This window comes from Meleagris gallopavo, chromosome 1, assembly GCF_905368555.1.
Source record: "Meleagris gallopavo chromosome 1, MGAL_WU_HG_1.1, whole genome shotgun sequence".
In the NCBI taxonomy this organism is placed as follows: domain Eukaryota; kingdom Metazoa; phylum Chordata; class Aves; order Galliformes; family Phasianidae; genus Meleagris; species Meleagris gallopavo.
The window spans coordinates 168,721,272-168,740,571 of NC_139404.1; the positions used below are offsets into that span (position 1 = coordinate 168,721,272).

Below are 19,300 nucleotides of genomic sequence, written 5' to 3' on the forward strand. Positions count from 1 at the left end.
TCTTCAAGAAATGACTGCCTTTGTCCTGCTAGTAAAGAGTCTCTGGAATGATTTTTTTTGTACAGATGAAATAAAGATAATCTAAACTGAACAACAACAAAATACATCTATTCAACATCAGGGAAAGCAACAGCACTCTTCACTATGGTTCTGATCTCAGCCTAGGTCACTCTCTAGCTAAGAAAACTTGGAGAATAGAACCTGAATTACTGAGCACTGCCTTCATGTCAACCCATGAATATATGGGATCATGACATGGATCATAAAAAGCTTAGATTTAATAAATCACAGGAATGGGCCTAACCAACAGTATGGATTTCTAATACGAGCAGAAAAATGCCTTTTCAGTAAGTACATCAGGACAAGTTTTAACACAGACCACAACTGCCACAAACTTGGCAGAGTTCCCTTTTTCAGACTGATCCTCAAGCTGCTATATTTAAACCCAAACTTGTGGGTCAAATGTCCTTGACTTAAGGATGTCAGTAGAATCTGTTGTTTTTTTCTTCCCTTGACTTTTCTGGCATGTTTCCTATGAACAGACTGTTCATTATGCTCTCCTCCTGGAAATGGAAATCCTAGACCACTACCTTAAGCCCCCACAGATAATGATGACGCATGACTGTTATCACTGCAATGTCTGCATAACTTATGCATTTTTGCTTTCCCCAGAACCCAGCCATTAAGGCTGCCTTGTGTTTACAGTTCAGGTTGCTCGAGACATACACTACATATAGTGTATGTTGTGTCATTCAGAATTCATACAAGCTTGCAAAATACTATTACTCTACTTGGCAGGACAAGAGATGCACAAATATTCACACGAATAAAATGCGCAATGAAGTAAATTTTGCAGACTCCATTTCATTTTCTCTGTTGCGTTTACAGATTTGTCTCTAGTTTGAAGCCTATCTGTCTTTTCAAAAGTTTCCTTTTAAACTCCTGTAGTATAACTTCTGCCATCATGCCTTTTTGCATCTCCCTTCTGCACAGTTCTGCAATGCAGACACGGTATAATGACTGGATTTGGACAGCTCCATTCAATTTCTTTACCACAAAAATAATTTGAAGTACAGTCTTCTGCATTAATGGCTGCAATAATGGATCTGATGGCTGTTCCACGGGATATAGTTGCATAAAATGATAGATTTCTCACCTTGGTAACTTCACAAATTCTGCACAAATGTTGGTATTGGCCCAGAGGGATCAGAGTGTATGGCTAGGGACAGCTAGGGTACGGGATCTCCCTTTTAAAAGGCAGGTGGCAATTTTCTCAGGCAAAAGTGACTCTGGAACCATGAGGAAACAAGGAGCTTTTGAGTGGACAAGCAATGGTAGACAAAAGTGGGGTAGCTTTACCACAAAGGTCATTGTCTTGTGACACTTCTTCTTAGAAATGTTATTACCGTGAGTCACATGTATGTATTCATAACCATGGCCATTTTTATTGCAACATTAAAACCAAAACCAAACTGTGCGCATACAACTGTTAAACCCATGCTTCCCTAGTGCTCATCACAAATGTGTTTGAAACTTTTTTGCTATAGGAGGAAAAGTAAAAGTTTCCAAAAGGCCAGGAGAAGTCACTCTCTGCCATCTGTCAGAAGGGAAGCAAAAACAACAACTTTTCAGCAACTCCACTGTGGAGCTACCTGGTATATTTGAATTTAATTCCCTCTGTAATGTTGATTCGGAAGTGTCCTCCAGGCTTGCCTCAACCACTCATCTTTGTGTGTCAGCTCAAGCGGACTTTCCAAGGCCTTGGCCAGGTGCCATCACCCTCAGAGATGCTGGTGAGCTTCAGTGGATAAAAATAACTTAACAGCTGACAATGGTCTCAGATGCCACAGATGAGCTGTGAACAATTTCTCTACAAAGATCTGCTAAACTCCAATAAATGTGTTTAAGGCTGCAGTTTCTTTCTAAAATTATCTGCCATTGCTTTCTGATGGTCACTTCTGCCTTCACGGCATAATTGCAGAGCTGTATCGCCATGAGCAACACACTGGAAGCCAGTAATTATGTCCCTGAAGGATGGCAAAGGCTGTAGGAAGCAACTTTGTTTTTGAGATTTGGTTTATCCAGTACACATTTGTACATTTGTGATCTGGAACAATGAGGCAGGAATCAGCCTATAAAGTTCTGCTAAGAGAAGGCAGGATGATCATATCCTAGCCTGGCCCTGGCCTCATCATGGGACAGAACACTGATGGCACTCTGTGATCACATTTTTGAAGGAGTAAGCATCGTACATTTTGCTGTTCAGATGAGTGATTTGCAAAAGCAAGAGTTCTGTGTAAGCATCTATAGCAGGAGGCACATTAGTTTGGCTAGTGTACAGTACAGTGTCTGCAGCCTTGTGAGACTGTTCCCTGGCATGAACTCAGCAAGCTCTTCCAGCACCTCCAACTACAGTATTAACTGCAAAAGATTATCAGGTTCCCCAGGACAGACATCAAGCTTCCTTTTGCATGCAAACTAGCAAAGACTATTCTGTCCATGCAGGCAGAGCTGTCTTCAGTATATCGTCATTATGTCTGTACATCACGCATCAATCAATTTCACTTCAACACTGACACCTTAAAACATTGTGTATGCAGAGCATGTGCCTTTCAAGGAGCAAAGGTGATGTTGAGAAAAATGCTAACCTGAAGGTTTGGAAATAATATTTTATGTTTATGCCAATGGTCATCATCTTCTTTCTATTTCTGTCTCATACATGGCTCTTTGTGTGATAAAGTCCAGACCCCTAATAATATTGGCAGAGTAACACCTCAAAGAAAAGCATCAAGTGCTTTAAGCAGCAGCAGATTGCAGCACTAACTGGCAGAAATTAGCAGACTGTCTTCAAGTAATATTTGTGCCTCACTACAGAAAGCTTATGGCAGGAAATGCCGATGCTGGCATGAAGTTAGGCTTTCCTTTCACTGGTTAAAAAAGCAGACTGCTTGGGGACTTTATCAGGGATGTAACTGCTGATCCACTGCTGCACTGAATAGCTGAATTTGTTCTCACTGTCTTGGACACCGATGCCTGAAGAAAATATTGAATACCTATGCTGGGAGACATCTCACCAATTTTCTACTGCTACAGGCTGCCCAGTAAAACTCTGAATGCCCCATCCCTGAAAGCATTCAAGGTCAGGTTGGACAGAATCCTGGACAGCTTGAGCTGGTAGGTGGGACCTCGTAGTGAGAGGATTGGAGTCTGATGATCTTTGCAGCCACCTCCAAACCAAACCATTCTATAATTCCATGATTCTATTATTCTGCCATCAGGACTGAAGGAACAAAGTCCATAGCTGATTGTCCTTTTTCTCAGAATAATAAAAGGAACAGAAATTCGGAGGGCATTTCATCCTAAGATACCTACCTAGCAAACTTTCATGACAGACCATTGACTGGATACATTATTTTTCTCACTCCTATAGACCTGACTCTGGCTTTAGACTTCTCTGCAAATAATACTAAAAGTATTCCCCAGCTTCTGTGTTGTGGAAATTACCTACTGTATTTGAACGCCAGCGTAGACGCAGACTCTCCCTATACTCATGGGGAAGGAGGTGAAAAAAAGCACGATGCTTTATTTTGCAATAAATAAAATAAATGAAAAGTCCTATTTTCACAGCTGAATGATCTACTTGGTGCCTGTAGGCATGTGACATATCATACAGATACATATCATTTTGGGTGAAATATTATAGACTTTCCAGTTGCAAAGGTGGAAGTGCCCAAGGGCTAGTTCAGTTTTTGGACCTGAATTAGAAAAACTTCTTGATTTTCATTCATAAATCAGTGGTACAGTCTAGTTCATACCTGCTTCTTCCGTTTCTTCTTCCATATATTCTTTCTTTATTCATTTTGTCACAACCTCTCCATCTTCCCATCCAAATCCATCTCTCAGAGGTATGTGTTTCACCCACCTCTCAAGCCTGTCCAGGTCCCTCCGGATGGCATCCCTTCCCTCTAGTGTGTCCAATCAGCTTGGTGTTGTCTGCAAACCTGCTGAGGGTGCACTCCATTCCACTGTCCATATCAGCTACAAAGACATGAAATAACATTGATCCCAACACCGATTTCTGAGGAATGCCACTCATCACCGGACTCCACTTGGACACTGAGACATTGACTGCAACTCTCTGAGTGTGACCATCCAGCCAATTCCTTATCCAGTGAGTGGTCCATCCATCAAATCCATTTTTCTCCAATTCAGTGACCAGGATGTCATGTGGGACAGTGCCAAACACCTTTCACAAGTCTAGGTAGATGACATAAGTTGCTCTTCCTTTATCTACTGATGCTGTAACTCCATCATAAAAAGAAAGCAAGTTTGTCAGGCATGACTTGCCCCTGGTGAAGCCATGTTAGTTACCGTCAGTCACCTCACCTTTATTTTCCATGTGCCTTAGTAGAGTCACCACGAAGATCTGCTCTATGATTTTGCATAGGTATAAAGGTGAGACTGAGTGGCTTGTAGTTCCCTAGATTCTCTTTTTTTCCGTTCCTGAAAATGTGGTTTATGTTTCCCCTTTTCCAGTAAGTGAGAACTTCACCAAACTGCCATGACCTCTCAAATATGATGGATACTGGCTTGGCAACTTCATCTGCCAGTTCCCTTAGAAACTGTGGATGGATCTTGTCACTTGTTCACCTTCAGGTTCTTTAGATGGTCTCAAACCTGATGTTCACTTACAGCAGGCAGATCTTCCTTCTCCCAGTTCTTACCTTTGCTTTCTGCACCTTGGACAGTGCAGCTAGAGCCCTTGTTGGTAAAGACTGAGGCAAAGAAGTAAACGAGTATCTCAGCTTTCTCCATATCCCTCATGACGAGGCCTCCAGTTTCCTTCTGGAGAGGTCCCACATCTTTCCTCACCTTCTTTTTATCACTGATGTACCTGTAGAATTTCTTCTTGTTCCCCTTTAAGCCCCTGGCAAGATTTAATTCTGTCTGGGTTTTAGCATTTCTAGCCTGATCCCTGGCATTCGGAAAACTTCTTTATAGTCCTCCCAGGTAACCTGTTCCTGTTTCCACTCCCTCTCCTTTAGCACAGTGAGGTTTGGACACAATTTTTATTACCCATAACAGAGATAACGTACCAGCACAATTCCACAGGGATATTTGCTTGCATCTGACTCATTGAAAGGAATAGCTGTTTTACTAGAAGGTTGAGAGAGAGGGCAGAAATACGTGTGTTGAGCTTCATTCTCCAAAATGTCAGGCACTGGCTTAAAGATGTGTTCAAGTTCTTGGTAACCTGTGGCCAGAGTTTCTGTTTTGCACTGTTGAGCCAAAGTTCCTTTATAAGTTCAGTCTCTGAAGTTAATAGAACTCATGGATGTAAACTGACTTCGGCTGAAGAAACAAGATGGTTCTGAACAGGGAAGACAACTGTCACTGCTTCAGTCAAAGAGAAAGTCTGCATTGCCTTCTGGATGCGGAGGGAGAGAGTAAGGATTAATTCCCTTCTCATCACTGTCTCAGCCCCATCCTACCTCATTTTTCATCCAACTGTTAAATGTCCATGTGATGGGTAGTTCTTTAATATGCAGTGCTACCGCAGTCCTCTCTTCTCGGACATGTGAAAGCGGCGTAGCAAATATCCAGCTTTTCTAAGTTCTATACACTACTAAGCCAGTAGTGTATAGTTAAGATTTTTTTTAAAGACTTCTCAGTTTAATGGGTAATTTCCCTCGAAAATGGTAAACTGCAAATTAAATGAAAAAAAGCAATTAATTATTGAAATGATAATATCCTTGTAAAGGTTAAGAGGTAATATAAATGAAGTTCCTGTGAGCACATTAATGGAATTACTATCTTCCTCTTTACAAGTGGCAACTGTAACGACCTTGCTAATTAGCTTTTTCATCGTGAAAATGAATATTGAAATATGTAGTTATATTGCAGAAGCATAGTCTATGACTAGGTTATTTTGCTACAACAAAATGTAGAGAGAACTCTTTCACAAGCAGTTAAGAGCTCTTTCCAGAGCAGGCAGCTTCTAATGGAAGAAGAAAAAGATGTACTTTAAAGACAAAGAAAGAACAACTTGTAACGTGGAAGGAAAACACTTTGTAAAGGCAAATATTAGCACTTACAGTCTAACATACATTCCTCACTCCCTGCAATGAAGGAAGAGCATGTGGCTGAACTGGTGTCTGTGCCTCCCCATCCATAGTGCAGGTCAGGTAGCCTGTGATCTATGCTTGTGCAGAGTGAATCTGAGCCTGTGCAGTATTTTTAATGTAGGTATGGTAGAGGTATAGCTGTTTATCACATCTATACAAATGCATAGGGCATGTAGATGCTATAAGACTTCTGACTTCTCTTTGCCAAAGCCTTTTAGATAACCTCTTTACAACAAAGAGATTAACAAACAAAAAGAACTAGGCCTTCCCCTGTTGAGAACGTGATGACATTCCCTGTGTTTTGGAACGGAGTGCACCAAGAAGTGGGCACTGCCTGGGTTTCAAGTCACAGCGCTGGCATTACATTTTTTTGCCATGTATAAAGCTGTGAGAGATTTCAGAGGTCGCAGCTTCACAGAGGGCTTGAGAGACACATGAACCTCCGGGTACGATCTGGAGGAAATGAGCTTCCACTTGTAAAATGAATTGGCTTTTGTCCCCAACACGAGGATTTCCAGCTTTGCTTTCAAAACCCCCCAGAAATCATTAGCTTCTTCCTTGGGAATGCGATCTAATAAGATGACCTAGATGCAAACGATTGCTGCAGCCTGGGGAAGAAGCAGCTCAGTGCAGTTTTGCAGCAAAAGGCCTGGGGGAAGGACCAGGGAGCTGCCTCGCATCCATTTCACGCAGATACACACTTTACGCAAAATCCAGCAGTGAGGCCAGCGTGGCACGTTCTGCACCTGCAGCTCGTCAGCATTAAGACAGCAGAACGGTGCGGTCGTGAAGCAGGTGAGAGATTTGTGCAGAACGCAGACAGGCTGAAATCTCTGCGCCGGCAGAGCTGCCTGTGCCCGCGGCCGGAGGTGCCCAGCAAGCGGCACTGCGGAGCAGCGCTGGGAGCTCCGGCACCGCTCCCTGCTTCGGGGACTGGGTGAAAGCTGCCTTTTGAGGCTTTACGCTCCCGTGTAGGATCCGTGTTTTCTTTAGCGCTCTTTTTCTGCCTGGGGAGGATGAGTAGATGTTCTGCTGGTAAATAAGTTGGCTCGATTATGTTGTATTGGTCTGTGCGCACAGAAAACAGACTGCCAATAAATATTTCTAACTGAGAAATCACTCGTTCACAATCCAAACTTTCCTTATTTTTCCAAGCCCACTTGGGAAGAATGGAAATTTAGGATTAAAATCACTCTTGTGGTTTTCCTCTGTGCAGAACTAAGCCAGTTCCCTGTCAAATGAGAACTAGCCTCGGACCAGTTGTCCCATAGCATCTTTGTGGCACTGGTGAGGGCAGAGCAAGCATTCATAGAATCATAGAATTGCTAAGGTTGGAAAGATCACTAAGTTGAACCACCAACACATCCCCACCCACTCACGACATCCCTCAGTGCCAAACCTACACAGTTCTTGAACACCTTCAGGAACAGTGACTCCACCACCTCCCTGTTTTCCCTATGCCAGTGCCTCACAGCTCATTTTCAGAAATTTTTCCTAACACCCATCCTAAACTCCCTGATGTTCCTCCCTCAGCTGCAGAGTTGGTGCCCAGTGAGCCTCCTCAGCATCTCCCACTAACACAGGCCTCGTTGGCAATGGGACATGAAAGAGATAATCAGGAGCTTGTTTTGCTACAACTGCTATTTGGCAAAGTGCAGAGCACCTGGTGGCTTTTATGTTATATTACTTACATAATAAGTAACAATGCTTTAAAAATGAAGCAGCTTAAGGAGGGTTTATTGCATATAATAAAGGATGTTTCCTTTTTTCTCTTATTGATTGATGCTTTACATGTAGGTGTGTCCAGAGATGAAGAGTGAAGTTAGCAGCAAGAGCAGTATTTCCACTGAGACATCCATGCTTCACAAGCATGTTCAGTTCATGAATTTTCAGTAATGTGATTTGTAAAATTTGCCACCTTTAAAACAATCATAAAGATAAATCCTAATGATAACATAGCATTGGAAAGGAACAGAAGAGAGAATGTTTTGCCCAGAGCTAAGTTGTTAGGCCAGGATTCAGGTTCAGATGTGACAGCCTCATATCTCTGGAGTCCACTTTCACCCACAGTAGAAAACGTACAATGTGTGTTACTTGGAAGAGGCACCACATTGGGTGTATTAAGATCTAGCAATTTGAATTTGTTTTCTTACCTTCCTCTGGATGAGAAATTCGCAGGTGTTAGACTTGAGGTGCTACTTTTTTTCCATGATTAGTTGTTTTCTTCCTGCTGCTGTGACTGAATTTAAAGTAAGTGTATTAATTATCAGATGGCTCCCCATAATATTCGTCTGCTTGATTTTTAGTGACTGTATTTGAATAATTGAGTTGACTTTTTGCTGCTCCCAGTACATCGCCTCAAGTCTATTGTTGTGCCTACATCTTTCTTTTTCATTTAAAATCGAGTCCAGACATGACCTGAAGATCCAGTTTTGTAAGATGCTCGGAACCATGAAGGCACTATCGCTCTCCTACAGACCACACAAGAGAAAACCAGATGGTGGCCTGTGAAAGAAAAGCTGCTTTTTTTTTTTTTATTCTTAAAGATGGAAAAATGAGATGGAGGTTCGCTATCTGTTTCATTTTCCTTGGAGTTTAGGAACACACCTACTCCCCTATGGCATTTTATATATGACAGTGGATTGTCTTACAGGATATGCTGTAATGAAAGCTTCTGTGGCTGGGGCTGTGATGTGTATATTAACTGGATTGATTTAGGTGCAGTGACAGGATTTTCTCTCTTTATTCTGCTGCGCTGATCCAGTCTGTAGGGCCCCAGATGTAACAGCAGCTTAGTCAATGGATCAGGGAGAAGAGAGACGGTAAAATCTATACGCATATTTTCCCATCTCCCTTCTATGGCAGTTTTATGACAGTGTGTTGGTAGGCGTTTGATCTGGTCTGACTTCAGGTGGTGCCAGCAGTGGGAATTCCGCATCTCATATTCCTGCCACCAACTCGGAGGCTCTCTCAAAAGAGGATTCTGTTAAATTTCCGAGTACCAGAACCACTTTTAAAACCAGCTGCTATTTCAGAATAGACAAGGCCCTGGGGATCAGGACTGCTGCCATTGCTCCGCTATGAGGAGGGCTCAGCTTTTGTGGTTGTAGGAAAGATCAAGAGTCCAGAAGCACTGTGCAGTAAGTCCCTTTTTATTATTTTATCTACAGGTTAGATACGAGTTGAAATATTTTGGCTTTCACAGTAAAAATACACCTAAGCACAACGTTCCCTGAAAAGACAGCAAATGTTGATATAGTTGAAGCACACTGAATTGCAAACATTAGGGAAAAAAAGGAATAAGAGTTACATAAACATGAAATGTGTTTAATTTGTTTCTAATCAAAACAAAACTGCTTGTCTCTCTGACAGCAAACGGATGGAGAAAGAGATCTTATTCAAGTGGATAAGCTACGTGGCCAGCTTGCAGGGGCATTCGGAGACAGTTGGCAAGATAAGATGCTTCAGGAGAGATGCAGAACTCTGTGTGCAGTCTCTATGAGGGAATGCAGAATGGCAGCAGCTCAGGGAGTGAATATAAAGGCCATATAAGGGAAGTAAATGGACTGCTGTAGAGATGCCATTAGCAAAGCAAACACTGACTTGGGGACCTTGGCATATACCATGGAAGAGATAAATTGCATGAATAAATGCATACTTGTTTCCTTCTCCCTAGATTCACAAACTCAGATGTAACCTAGAAACTGTTTACATGTGTGAAACAGAAGTTTTTCTGTAGTCATTTTAACACCAAGCAATTTCTACCCCTGTCTAATCCCAGTGCGCTTAATTTAGACACATCTATCGTTATTTCATTGTAACCAAGGCCTTGGGCTAATGAAAGAACACCAAACTGGCCTTTAAGCAATTCCAAATTTATGACAATACTCTCTCCTTCTCTCTCTTCATGCCAAGAGCACAGTTCCCATGGTGGTAAAAGGGAAGCAGGAGGAGAAACACCCGAGCCAGGCTCTGGCTGGACGCACAAGAGTGGTCAGCATGCAGACACTCGCAGAAGCGGAGCTGAGCATTGGGGCATTTTGTGGTGGAGGCCTGGAACCGTGCAGTGCTGGTGTGAGAGGAAGGTGCTAGGAAGGCGTGCTGCAGAGTAGGCTCTGCTTCTCACCACTGGGTACAGTCACCCACCCTATGGGCACAGCCATGTTCATGTTCTGGCGTGGCTCACTTTCAGGATGAGTATCCAGATCATCCTTTGCTCAGCCACGTTTTATTTTATCCAGCAGGGATGAGTGCACAGGGTGGATGCTATTCAGATGGTGTTGAACAAGAAGACAAGGCTTTAGAAGGGCATCTAATGGGTCTTGAGTGCTAGAGACTTAGGCTAGAGCAAATAATAATAAAAAAATAACATGTGGAAACACGGGAATATCCATCAGCACCAACAGATTTGCTGAACAGATTAGGCAGGAGGGTAGAATAAGATGATCTCCAAGGTCTGTTCCAGCCCAAAGCATACTGTGGTTCTGGGATTGGGTCAGGCTGATCAACTCCTTGAAAGGGTAGATAGCAGCAGAACAAGGGCAAATGGTTTTAAGTTGAGGGAGGGAAGATTTAGGTTGGATGTCAGGGGGAAATTCTTCACAGAGAGAGTGGTGAGGTGCTGGAAGAGGCTGCCCAGAGAGGTTGTGGATGCCCCATCCCTGGAAGTGTTCAAGGCCAGGTTGGATGGGGCCCTGGGCAGCCTGGTCTAGTACTAAATGGGGAGGTTGGTGGCCCTACATGTGACAGGGGGGTTGGAGCTTCATCATCCTTCAGGTCCCTTCCAACCTGGGCCATTCTGTGATTCTGTAATCTCTAATACTTGCCAACACAGACACAACCTTTGTGTGTGCAGCTGAGGGGCTGTGGTTGTTTTGGGATTATGCCTTTATTGCCTTCCTTGCAAAGCACATCACTACACACACCTTCTAGCACCAAAGCTGTATTTCACAGAATCACAGAACTGTAGGGGTTGAAGGAACCTCTGGAGACCATGGAGTCCAACCCTCTGCTACAGCAGGCTTCCTACAGCATGCTGCATCTAATACAGAATCACAGAATATTTCACCTTCTTTTATTTGAAGCACTTTTATTTAACCTTCTTTTATTTGAATCACTTTTCCTTAAGGAATATGCTTGAAATGATAGGATGGAAAACTAGATTTTGCTGGATAATTCTCAATCCATTTTTTTGTCCTTTGAGAAAATATACATTTCCACTAATGTTCTGATTTTAAGACTTTACATTACAGGGCAAAAATAGAGTCTTCTATTTATATCTAAAAAAAAAAAAAAAAACCAAAAACAACAACCATCCAATAAAGTGGCTTTGTAATTTAATTTCGAACATGACTGTTGTTACTACTAAATGGTGTAAACACAGACTGAGTGCAATAAACCTCGCTTCCATTTAGCATTAATAATATTAATGATCAGTACTTAAATCACACGCGATGTTCTAGGACTGCAAAAGAAACATCACCAAAGAGATTCTCCCTGTCTGGTGCCGACATAATTTAAACTCGGCATAAAATTGTCTTCTGTTGGAGGGAATCTATTGGAGCTGCAGGGCGGGGAGGAAGAAGCAGAAAGAGGAAATCTCTCTCTCAGCGGAGACCATCCCTCCTAGCAACCCCTCCCCAAAACTTTCCCATTCCAGACCCCGGCCAAGGCCTGGGGGCTCCCATCCCTCCGCCCGACTCCCCCAGCCTCAGGAGCTGCTCGGTACTCCGCTCGCGTTGCCCCTCTCTGTAGCACAAACTGTCGGAAGCAAATCGCTGGCTCAGCAGCTCGCATGCACACACACACACACACGCACCGCTCAGACGCACACCACCCGCTTAGCCCGTATTTTCCCATGTAAAGGCTGCAGCCTCCCCCCCCCGTTAACCCTCCCTCCCCGCCGGCTTTTTCCCCCTCTCCCCCACTCTCTCCCTGCCGCCCCCGGCCTCGGGACGCCAGGACTCCCCCCGGGACCCCCAGCCCCGCCCCGGGACGCCTCGGGGAGGTTCCTCCCGGCCCCTCGCCCCCGGCCCCGCCGCGGCGAGTCCCGCCCGGGGAGGCGGCGGCGGGGAAAGGGGGAGGAGAGGCGGCGGAGCGCGGTGCCTCCCGAGGAATCAGACGCGCGGAGAAGGGAGGGAAGGACGGGCCGGGGTGGTGCGGGGAGGGTCCCGGTGCCGGTCCCGCCCGCGTCGCCTCCGCTCCGGGACCGCGGCGAGAGTCGCTTGGGGCGGCCGCCACCCGCCGGCTCCGCAGCCGGGCCCCGCGCCCATGTGCTGCCGGCACTCGCGGCGGCAGCCCCAGCGCCCGGCGTGCAAGTAAGTATCCCGGCTCCCCGCGGCTTCCCCCGGCCTCCCGCGCCCCTCGTAGCCCGGCTCTCCCCGGCTGCATCCCCGCTCCGCTCGCTCCGCCAGCCAGCAGCCGCGTCCCTTTGCCGTTCCACCGAACTCTGCGGACCCCCTTCTGCTCCCGGTTCCCCGCTCTCTCCTTCCTGTCCCGCATCCCCTTCCTCTCTGGGGCCCGCGTCCTTCTCGGATCTCCCCACTACTCCGCACTCTTTCCGCCCCTTTCTCCCGTCCTCTTACTCCCCTGCTCTCCCCTGTACCCTTTCTCGCCCCTCCGCAGCCTTCTCGCATCACCCCGGCGAGTTTCACTTCCCGGCCCCCGCTTTCCCTCGGGGAGCCCCGGAGCTCCCGGCCGCCCCCTCCTACCCCAGAGCGGAGGAGCGGGGTTTTGGGGCCGGAGGGGCGATCCCACGCCCCAGAGAGAGTGCCGGGCGTGGGCTGGCAGCGCTCGGGGTGCGGAGCGGAGCTGCTGCCCCGCGGTTTGGAAGGGTGCTGCCTCTGCATCCATCCTGATCTCGTCCGCTAGTTGAGGGAACCATCTCCCCCGAGTGCCGTGACCCACTTTGCCGGAGACGTTTGGTGAAACGCCAAGACGCGGGCGGGTCCTTCCCCGGGAGATGCCTGCGGAGGGATGGAGGCGGCCCGTGCCCCGCTCCAAGTTTCTGTTCCCGGGGTTAGGACTCTGGCAGGTTGGAAGGCGTTTCTGCAGATGGGCTGTGTCTGCTAGGAGCTGAGCGTGTGGCTTCTCTGAATCTCGGGCCTTTCTCAGCGTTATGGAAGAGACTTTTTGTTTTTTCTCAGTGTTTTAAAAGTAAACAAAAGTTTTGTGCGGTGCACACACTTAATTTCACTTACAGCCACTGTCTCTGCATTCCCTCCTGGTGCAAAGGGAGCTTTAATTTTTTTGCCTGCACATTAATTGAGTTCACTGATTGGTGTCTAATCACGCTTAGAAAAAAAAAGCCCTTGTAAATAGCCATCGGAATTCATTTATAGCAACTGTGAGAGGTGATCATAAATTTACAGACACAGTTGGAACAGCAATCCAGGATGGATTTAACAAGAAATATACCCCAACCTCTGGGAAGCAGCTTTCCTGAAACAGGCAAACGCACCACAGAGCTGGGAGGCTGCGAATTGTCCGGAAGGAGCAGGAGCTAAAGGTGCTGGGTTTGGGCTGGGAACAGGCAAAGAGGTTTTGTGTTAATGAGGTTTACTGCTGCCACAGGGGTCTGGGATTGAAAAGCTGTAGGCAGTGTGAATGGTTTGCACAGAAACTGTGAGGCCATGCCTAAAGCACGTTGCAGGAGGAGGGATGAATGAGACCTCGCCTTTTTCTCTGTCAGCACAGGGAAGGTGAAGACGTGCAGGAGTGAGAGGTGAGCAGGGAAGCCCTGGCAGGGCTGCACAGCCTACGTGCCCACGCTGCCCCCCCATAGTGATGCTAGTGGCTGCAGGAATGGGACAGAGATGTATGATGTCTTCGTGAGAAGTGCTGGAGGAAGGAAAGATGCTCTGGCAGATAAACTCTTCTAATATCAGTGTTACTGAATTTGGCTTTTTCTCCTTTCTGTTATTTAATCAGGGATCTTTGTCTTCATGATGGGAGGAAACATCCCCCTGGCTTTTAGGATCGGAGCTTCTCCCATTGTGAGGATTTGCCAAGGCTGAGAGACTCTGGATTATCCCTAACGTTCCAAAATACAGAGGGGCTTTCTGTCTCTCCATTGCGAGGGGCTTGGTGCAGACGCGAAGATGGCCTCCAGCCTCACCTGTGCTGGTGTGGTCTGGGCCTTCCTCTCCTTCCTCTGCGCAGCGGCATCCTGTGTGGGCTTCTTCATGCCCTACTGGCTCTTGGGGTCTCAGCTGGAGAAGTCGGTTTCCTTTGGCACTTTCCGGAGGTGCTCCTACCCGGTGCGGGATGAGAGCCGCCAAACGACCATCATGGTGGAGCAGTGCGGCCGCTACGCCTCCTTCCAGGCCATCCCCAGCACCGAGTGGCGGATCTGCACGGTGGTGACGGGCCTGGGCTGCGGGCTGCTCCTCTTGGTGGCCCTGACGGCCCTCATGGGCTGCTGCGTGTCCGAGCTCATCTCCAGGACCGTGGGCAGGGTGGCAGGAGGCATCCAGTTCCTGGGAGGTAAGTGCTGCCTGCTTGTGCTGCAGTGTGGATCTTCACACTTAATTTGTATGGGTGTGGAGACTTCGGGAAGAGGAAGGTATGAGGCAGACCACTTGGCTTGGCCACTTGACCACTGAGTGGCTGAGTGTCTGAATGTGTCCCAAAGGCTTGCTCACCTACAGCTGTTCTTGCACTGAGCCCCATGCCTAGTTGTTGGACGACTTTTGAGAGCTACCTGAGAGGTTCAGCTCACATTTGAGCTAAAGACAGAGAGGGAATGTTTAACCCTGGTAGAGGAGGCGTGAGGAGGAGCCCTGCCAGGCTGCTGGCTCCATTCTACCCGGTGGGGTTAGTGGAGGCTGCGGTCTAGACATTGCGTAGGAGAATCACCTCCCATTCTTTTTTTAGCCTGTGAATTGTATGGCTTTAGCCGTGGAGTGTTTGAAGGGTATGAGACAATAAGCAGGATACTCTGGCGTGTTTTTTATAGGGCTGTTTTCCTAGTAAATCATCACTCTCCCCTGTCATCAGCAACACAAGGCTCGGTGGCACTCACTGTCATCTCATGCCACTTGGTGTACACTTGCCTCCATTAGGGGATGAGTTTATCTGCCCAGGTGCCAGCATTTGGGCAGTCCTTCTGGGCCCATTTCCTGCCCTTCTCCCCCCAAACTGAGGTGCAACCAGATAGGACAGTGGGCTCCCATCCCACATGCAAGATGCAAACACAGCTGGGGTGCAGCTTAGGGGACGCAGCTGAGGTCCTGAAAGGGACCTGTGCCAGGCCTTCAGCTAGGCGGTGTCAGCGTGGCTCCCTGCCGGCTGCCAGAAGCCCTGGCTCTGACTTTTGGAGCATTTTCCGCACTTTAGAGCAAACTGACCCTGTCACTTTGCCCTTCCCTCAGCACTGCATTCCTGTGTTTAATCTGGCTGACAATTTGAAAACGCAGCAGCTGCTTGAGAGTTAACTCTGCTGGAAGCTGCTGCTTCGAGAAGGCTGCTTCATTATAGAGCTCCGGTCAGGCAACCAGGGCGTGGAGAGGATTTTCAATTCAGCAAAGCTCTGCAAGCCCACGCGGCCTGGTTAGTTCCACTGAGAGCCATCACAGGCTCTGCTTGGGCTTTAACCACTCCCTCCTTCCAATTGCTGCTCTGCTCATCTGGTTTTAATTTGTGTTTGGTGGTGCCGCATGCCTGGGTTTGGTTACAGCCACCATAGTGAAACATGGTGGAGCTGACGGACAGACGGATAAAGGGACATGGGAGGTGTTGGAGACCCTGCACCGGGATGTCAGCATGGGCCATAGATGTGGGCTCTTCCCCAGGTGTCCTCCTGCTTAAGGAGAACCCTTCAGATTGTGCCATGGTCGCTCATATAACCACACTGCATCCCATCCCTTTAGAAGGGAGTGAGCATCTCAGGAGGTAGCAATTCAAAGATATGTGAACCTGTGATAGGAAATGAAAATTGCCAGCAACTTTACTCACAGTTCAGAAATTATTTACACAGCACGTCCAATTTTCCCCTCTACTGGGTTTTATGGTTGTTTCTCATTTCACTCAGTGCTGCTGGAAATTGTAAGAAATGAACAAAGTGAGAGCCCATCATTTCTTAATCTGCTTAAAAACTGTCTGTGGGGACGTCAGAGAGCGGCCAGGTGGCTGAAGTCAGTATTTTGGCTGATCTGAAGGCACGTATGGGGGTAAAGATCAAATCCTTACATCCTTCACCAGATCTTCATCTGCTATTGATCAGTACAGCTCCATTGTTTAAATGACATAACTACATTTACACAGATGTTGACATTAGGTATTATAATCATTAGGTTGTTTTAAGTCAAGCCATGAGCTGTTGGGGTTATTTGCTATACAGGAATGTGGGTCTTTGTTCCCTGTACAATGGTTATAGGTTGAGGTATATACCATGAAGTGTGCTTTGACTATGGCTCAGTGGCACTATTGTGATTGCCACTTTAATTAGCCTCCATCTGGAGATCTAGCCAAATATAACCCTCACAGATATTTTTATTGGGGTTAAAAGAACCATCTACAATTATTATTATGAAGGAAAAGTGAAAAATTAACAGTGCACTGAGTGGTGCCTTTAACTCATGTTTTGTTCCGTTCCTTTCCCTGCATTTGGGCAAGAAGATGGGTAATGGTTTCACTTTCTGTTTCTTCTCATCCTGCACCAACATAGCTGCTGCATTCAGTGGTAGAGGATGAGTGTTTGAATAAATTGCATTTTTCTTGAAGTTAGAAACCAGCGTAGGCATGTTCAGCTGGTTTAAAGTTATAATGGTGTTCTGTTAGTCTAGGATCTAAGTAGGTTTCCCACTGGGATTTAAAATCATGGATTGATGAGGAGCTAAGCCAACTGAGAGCAGGGAGGCTTGTGGGGGGGTGAGATGTAGGCTGCCCTATGAGTTGCTAAAACTCCTTCATCCAATACTGGAAGAATTTTTACTGCCATGAAAGGTGGCAGAGAGGCATATTTACCAGAAGTGTTGAGCAAACAGCCTGATCCTCTTCTTCCAGCAGTAACAAAGAGAGGGAACTCCAAGTAGGTCAGTAGAATAGCACCTGTGCAGAAGTAGTGCAGCTTGCACTAGCTGAACTGTGCCAAGCTTTTACAGCTGGGATTTCCCCAGTTGTATGTGGCAACTCACGTGAGGGAATTATTCATGAGTGCTTATGCCACAAATCTGCTCTTATCATAAAAATTGAATGGCAGAGCCTGCAAGAAACTGCAGGTCCATGCGGACCCAGAATGACTCTTTAGATATTGGTTGTTTTATGTACTTTGTATGTGATATTTCAGACAATCCTGGCTAAGCAGCATACATATATTTTATGTTGACTCTGGGATATGCTGAGTTTATGTTCCTAACAGAAAGGTTGCATCACAGTCTTTTCCATTTGCAATTTTAGGAACCACTTCCTTTCCCATGTATAATCACGTGGCAGCACTGTAGCTTACATGAAAATCACATTGCAGCAATTGCTTACATGAAAAACAATGCTATCATTAGCTTCTTCTAAGCTTCTACTAAGGCAGTTTGGGCAACAAGAAATACCCCAAGTCCAGCCACTTGGTCAAAGTATCCCAAGTCCAAGCTGTGGTCAAACTGCTGCTGCAGTATCTCAGCAAGATGCTTCAGGAGCATTTTTGTTGGAGTGCTTTGACATGCTGACAACCCAGGTGAAAGTTATGCTGTCTGTAACCTCTTGAGGGCACAGTTATGTAGACAGATACAGTCTTTGCTGGTAGCAGTAAGTGCAGCGTTTCTAGCTGGTTTTCTGTGGATGTTTGGAAGATAAAGAGATATGTAATGTAGCTAGAACAGATTGCAAGGATGCATCTTTGACCATAATTATTGAGGACACAACAGCAGGAAGCAAAGTTTAAGAAATCTATGGCAAATTAGAGTCTATAATTATTGATCTTCTTTTCATTGTATCTTGGCAAGTCAATTCTACTTAAGTGAGGAGACTAGAAATTTGCAGGTCGGCAGCTCAGATATGACATACTAATTTGGTGAATAGTTTCACTCTGCGAATGCAGAGCAATGATTTTAAGAGCATAGCAATAATCTGAAGAACATAATGAACTGAAAGGTTAGCCAGTTTTATAAGAGACAGCGGATTAAAAGATGCAAGTATTGCAAGGATGGTCAATTTAAAGAGTGTTATGCTGGCAAGGTGAAGCTTTTCATTAAAATGGTCAGTGCACAGGAATTATAGATGTAATTTCCACTTGCTCAGAACTCCCCTTGGCTCTGCAGGAAAGCTAAGACAAGCTCAGAGAGGTATGAATCCAGGGGAGCAGAGCATGCAATGACCCGCTGACTTAGAGGCCCCTCTGAATCTGACTCTTTGGCCTTGATTTTGAGTGACATATGAAAAATAAGCCCTTGCCATCATTGTGAGTAGCCGTGTGGCTTACACTGTCATCTTCAGTACTCATCACTTGCTGTGCAAGTAGCGCACAAGTTTTGCCAATCCTTTCAGTAAAGAAAGAAGCAGTACTTTCTTTTCCAATTCCCATTTCTCTATTTTGTTTCTCTTGTGTCTCATGGGAGCTCTTAAAATTCCTGAAACTATGATCCTTAAATTGCTGGTTAGAAAACATGGAGAGTTCTTGAAATGGGCAGTGGTAAAAGGAGCATTTAGTTAGAGAAGAAGGGGATGAAGATTCTAGCAGCTTCTGATTTCACCTCAGGAAAAAGATGGAGCCTTCTGGAAAAAGTATCATACAAACTGCCCCAGGATTCTTATCCAAGTGTCCTGTGCCAATAGTGATTGTAACAGTTTCCGTCACCTATCACCTGGTCAGGACTGCTGTGTATGAAGGGCTGATGAATGTGGCATTTTCCATCAAGATGAAGATGAAGGTGGGGCAATGTGTTGTCTGTGAGGAACTTTCAGAAAAACCCTTGAGATTTTAAAGAGAAAAAGCCAAAGGAGATCTGCAAGTTAGCATATTAACAGCTGGATGTGACTTTGCAGGTGAGACAGTCAAGGTCTAAGATGCAGAGGGTAGAAAAGGGAAGAGATCTAAACTCATAGCACTGCGGGACCGTGTAGAGAAGCTATTCCTCAAAGGAAGTGCTTGAGGAAACAGCTAAAGTAATAGGAGGGCCTCTTGGAAAAGATGAAGTCCGTGAGCCTAAAGGACAAGAAATGTGGCTTGCAGCCAAAGGCAAGGA

General features: G+C 46.0%; 1 protein-coding gene across 1 annotated transcript in view; it reads left to right on the plus strand.

The window, feature by feature from the left end:
* Positions 1–12,176: 12,176 nt before the first annotated feature.
* Positions 12,177–19,300, plus strand: part of LHFPL6 (LHFPL tetraspan subfamily member 6) — a 135,942-nt gene continuing 128,818 nt past the window's right edge. Inside the window, exons 1-2 of the mRNA XM_085215956.1 lie at positions 12,177–12,442; positions 14,055–14,609. Of these exons, the coding sequence (XP_085072082.1) occupies positions 14,225–14,609 (385 nt within the window). The 5' untranslated portion in view covers positions 12,177–12,442; positions 14,055–14,224. The remainder of the gene's footprint in view (positions 12,443–14,054; positions 14,610–19,300) is intronic.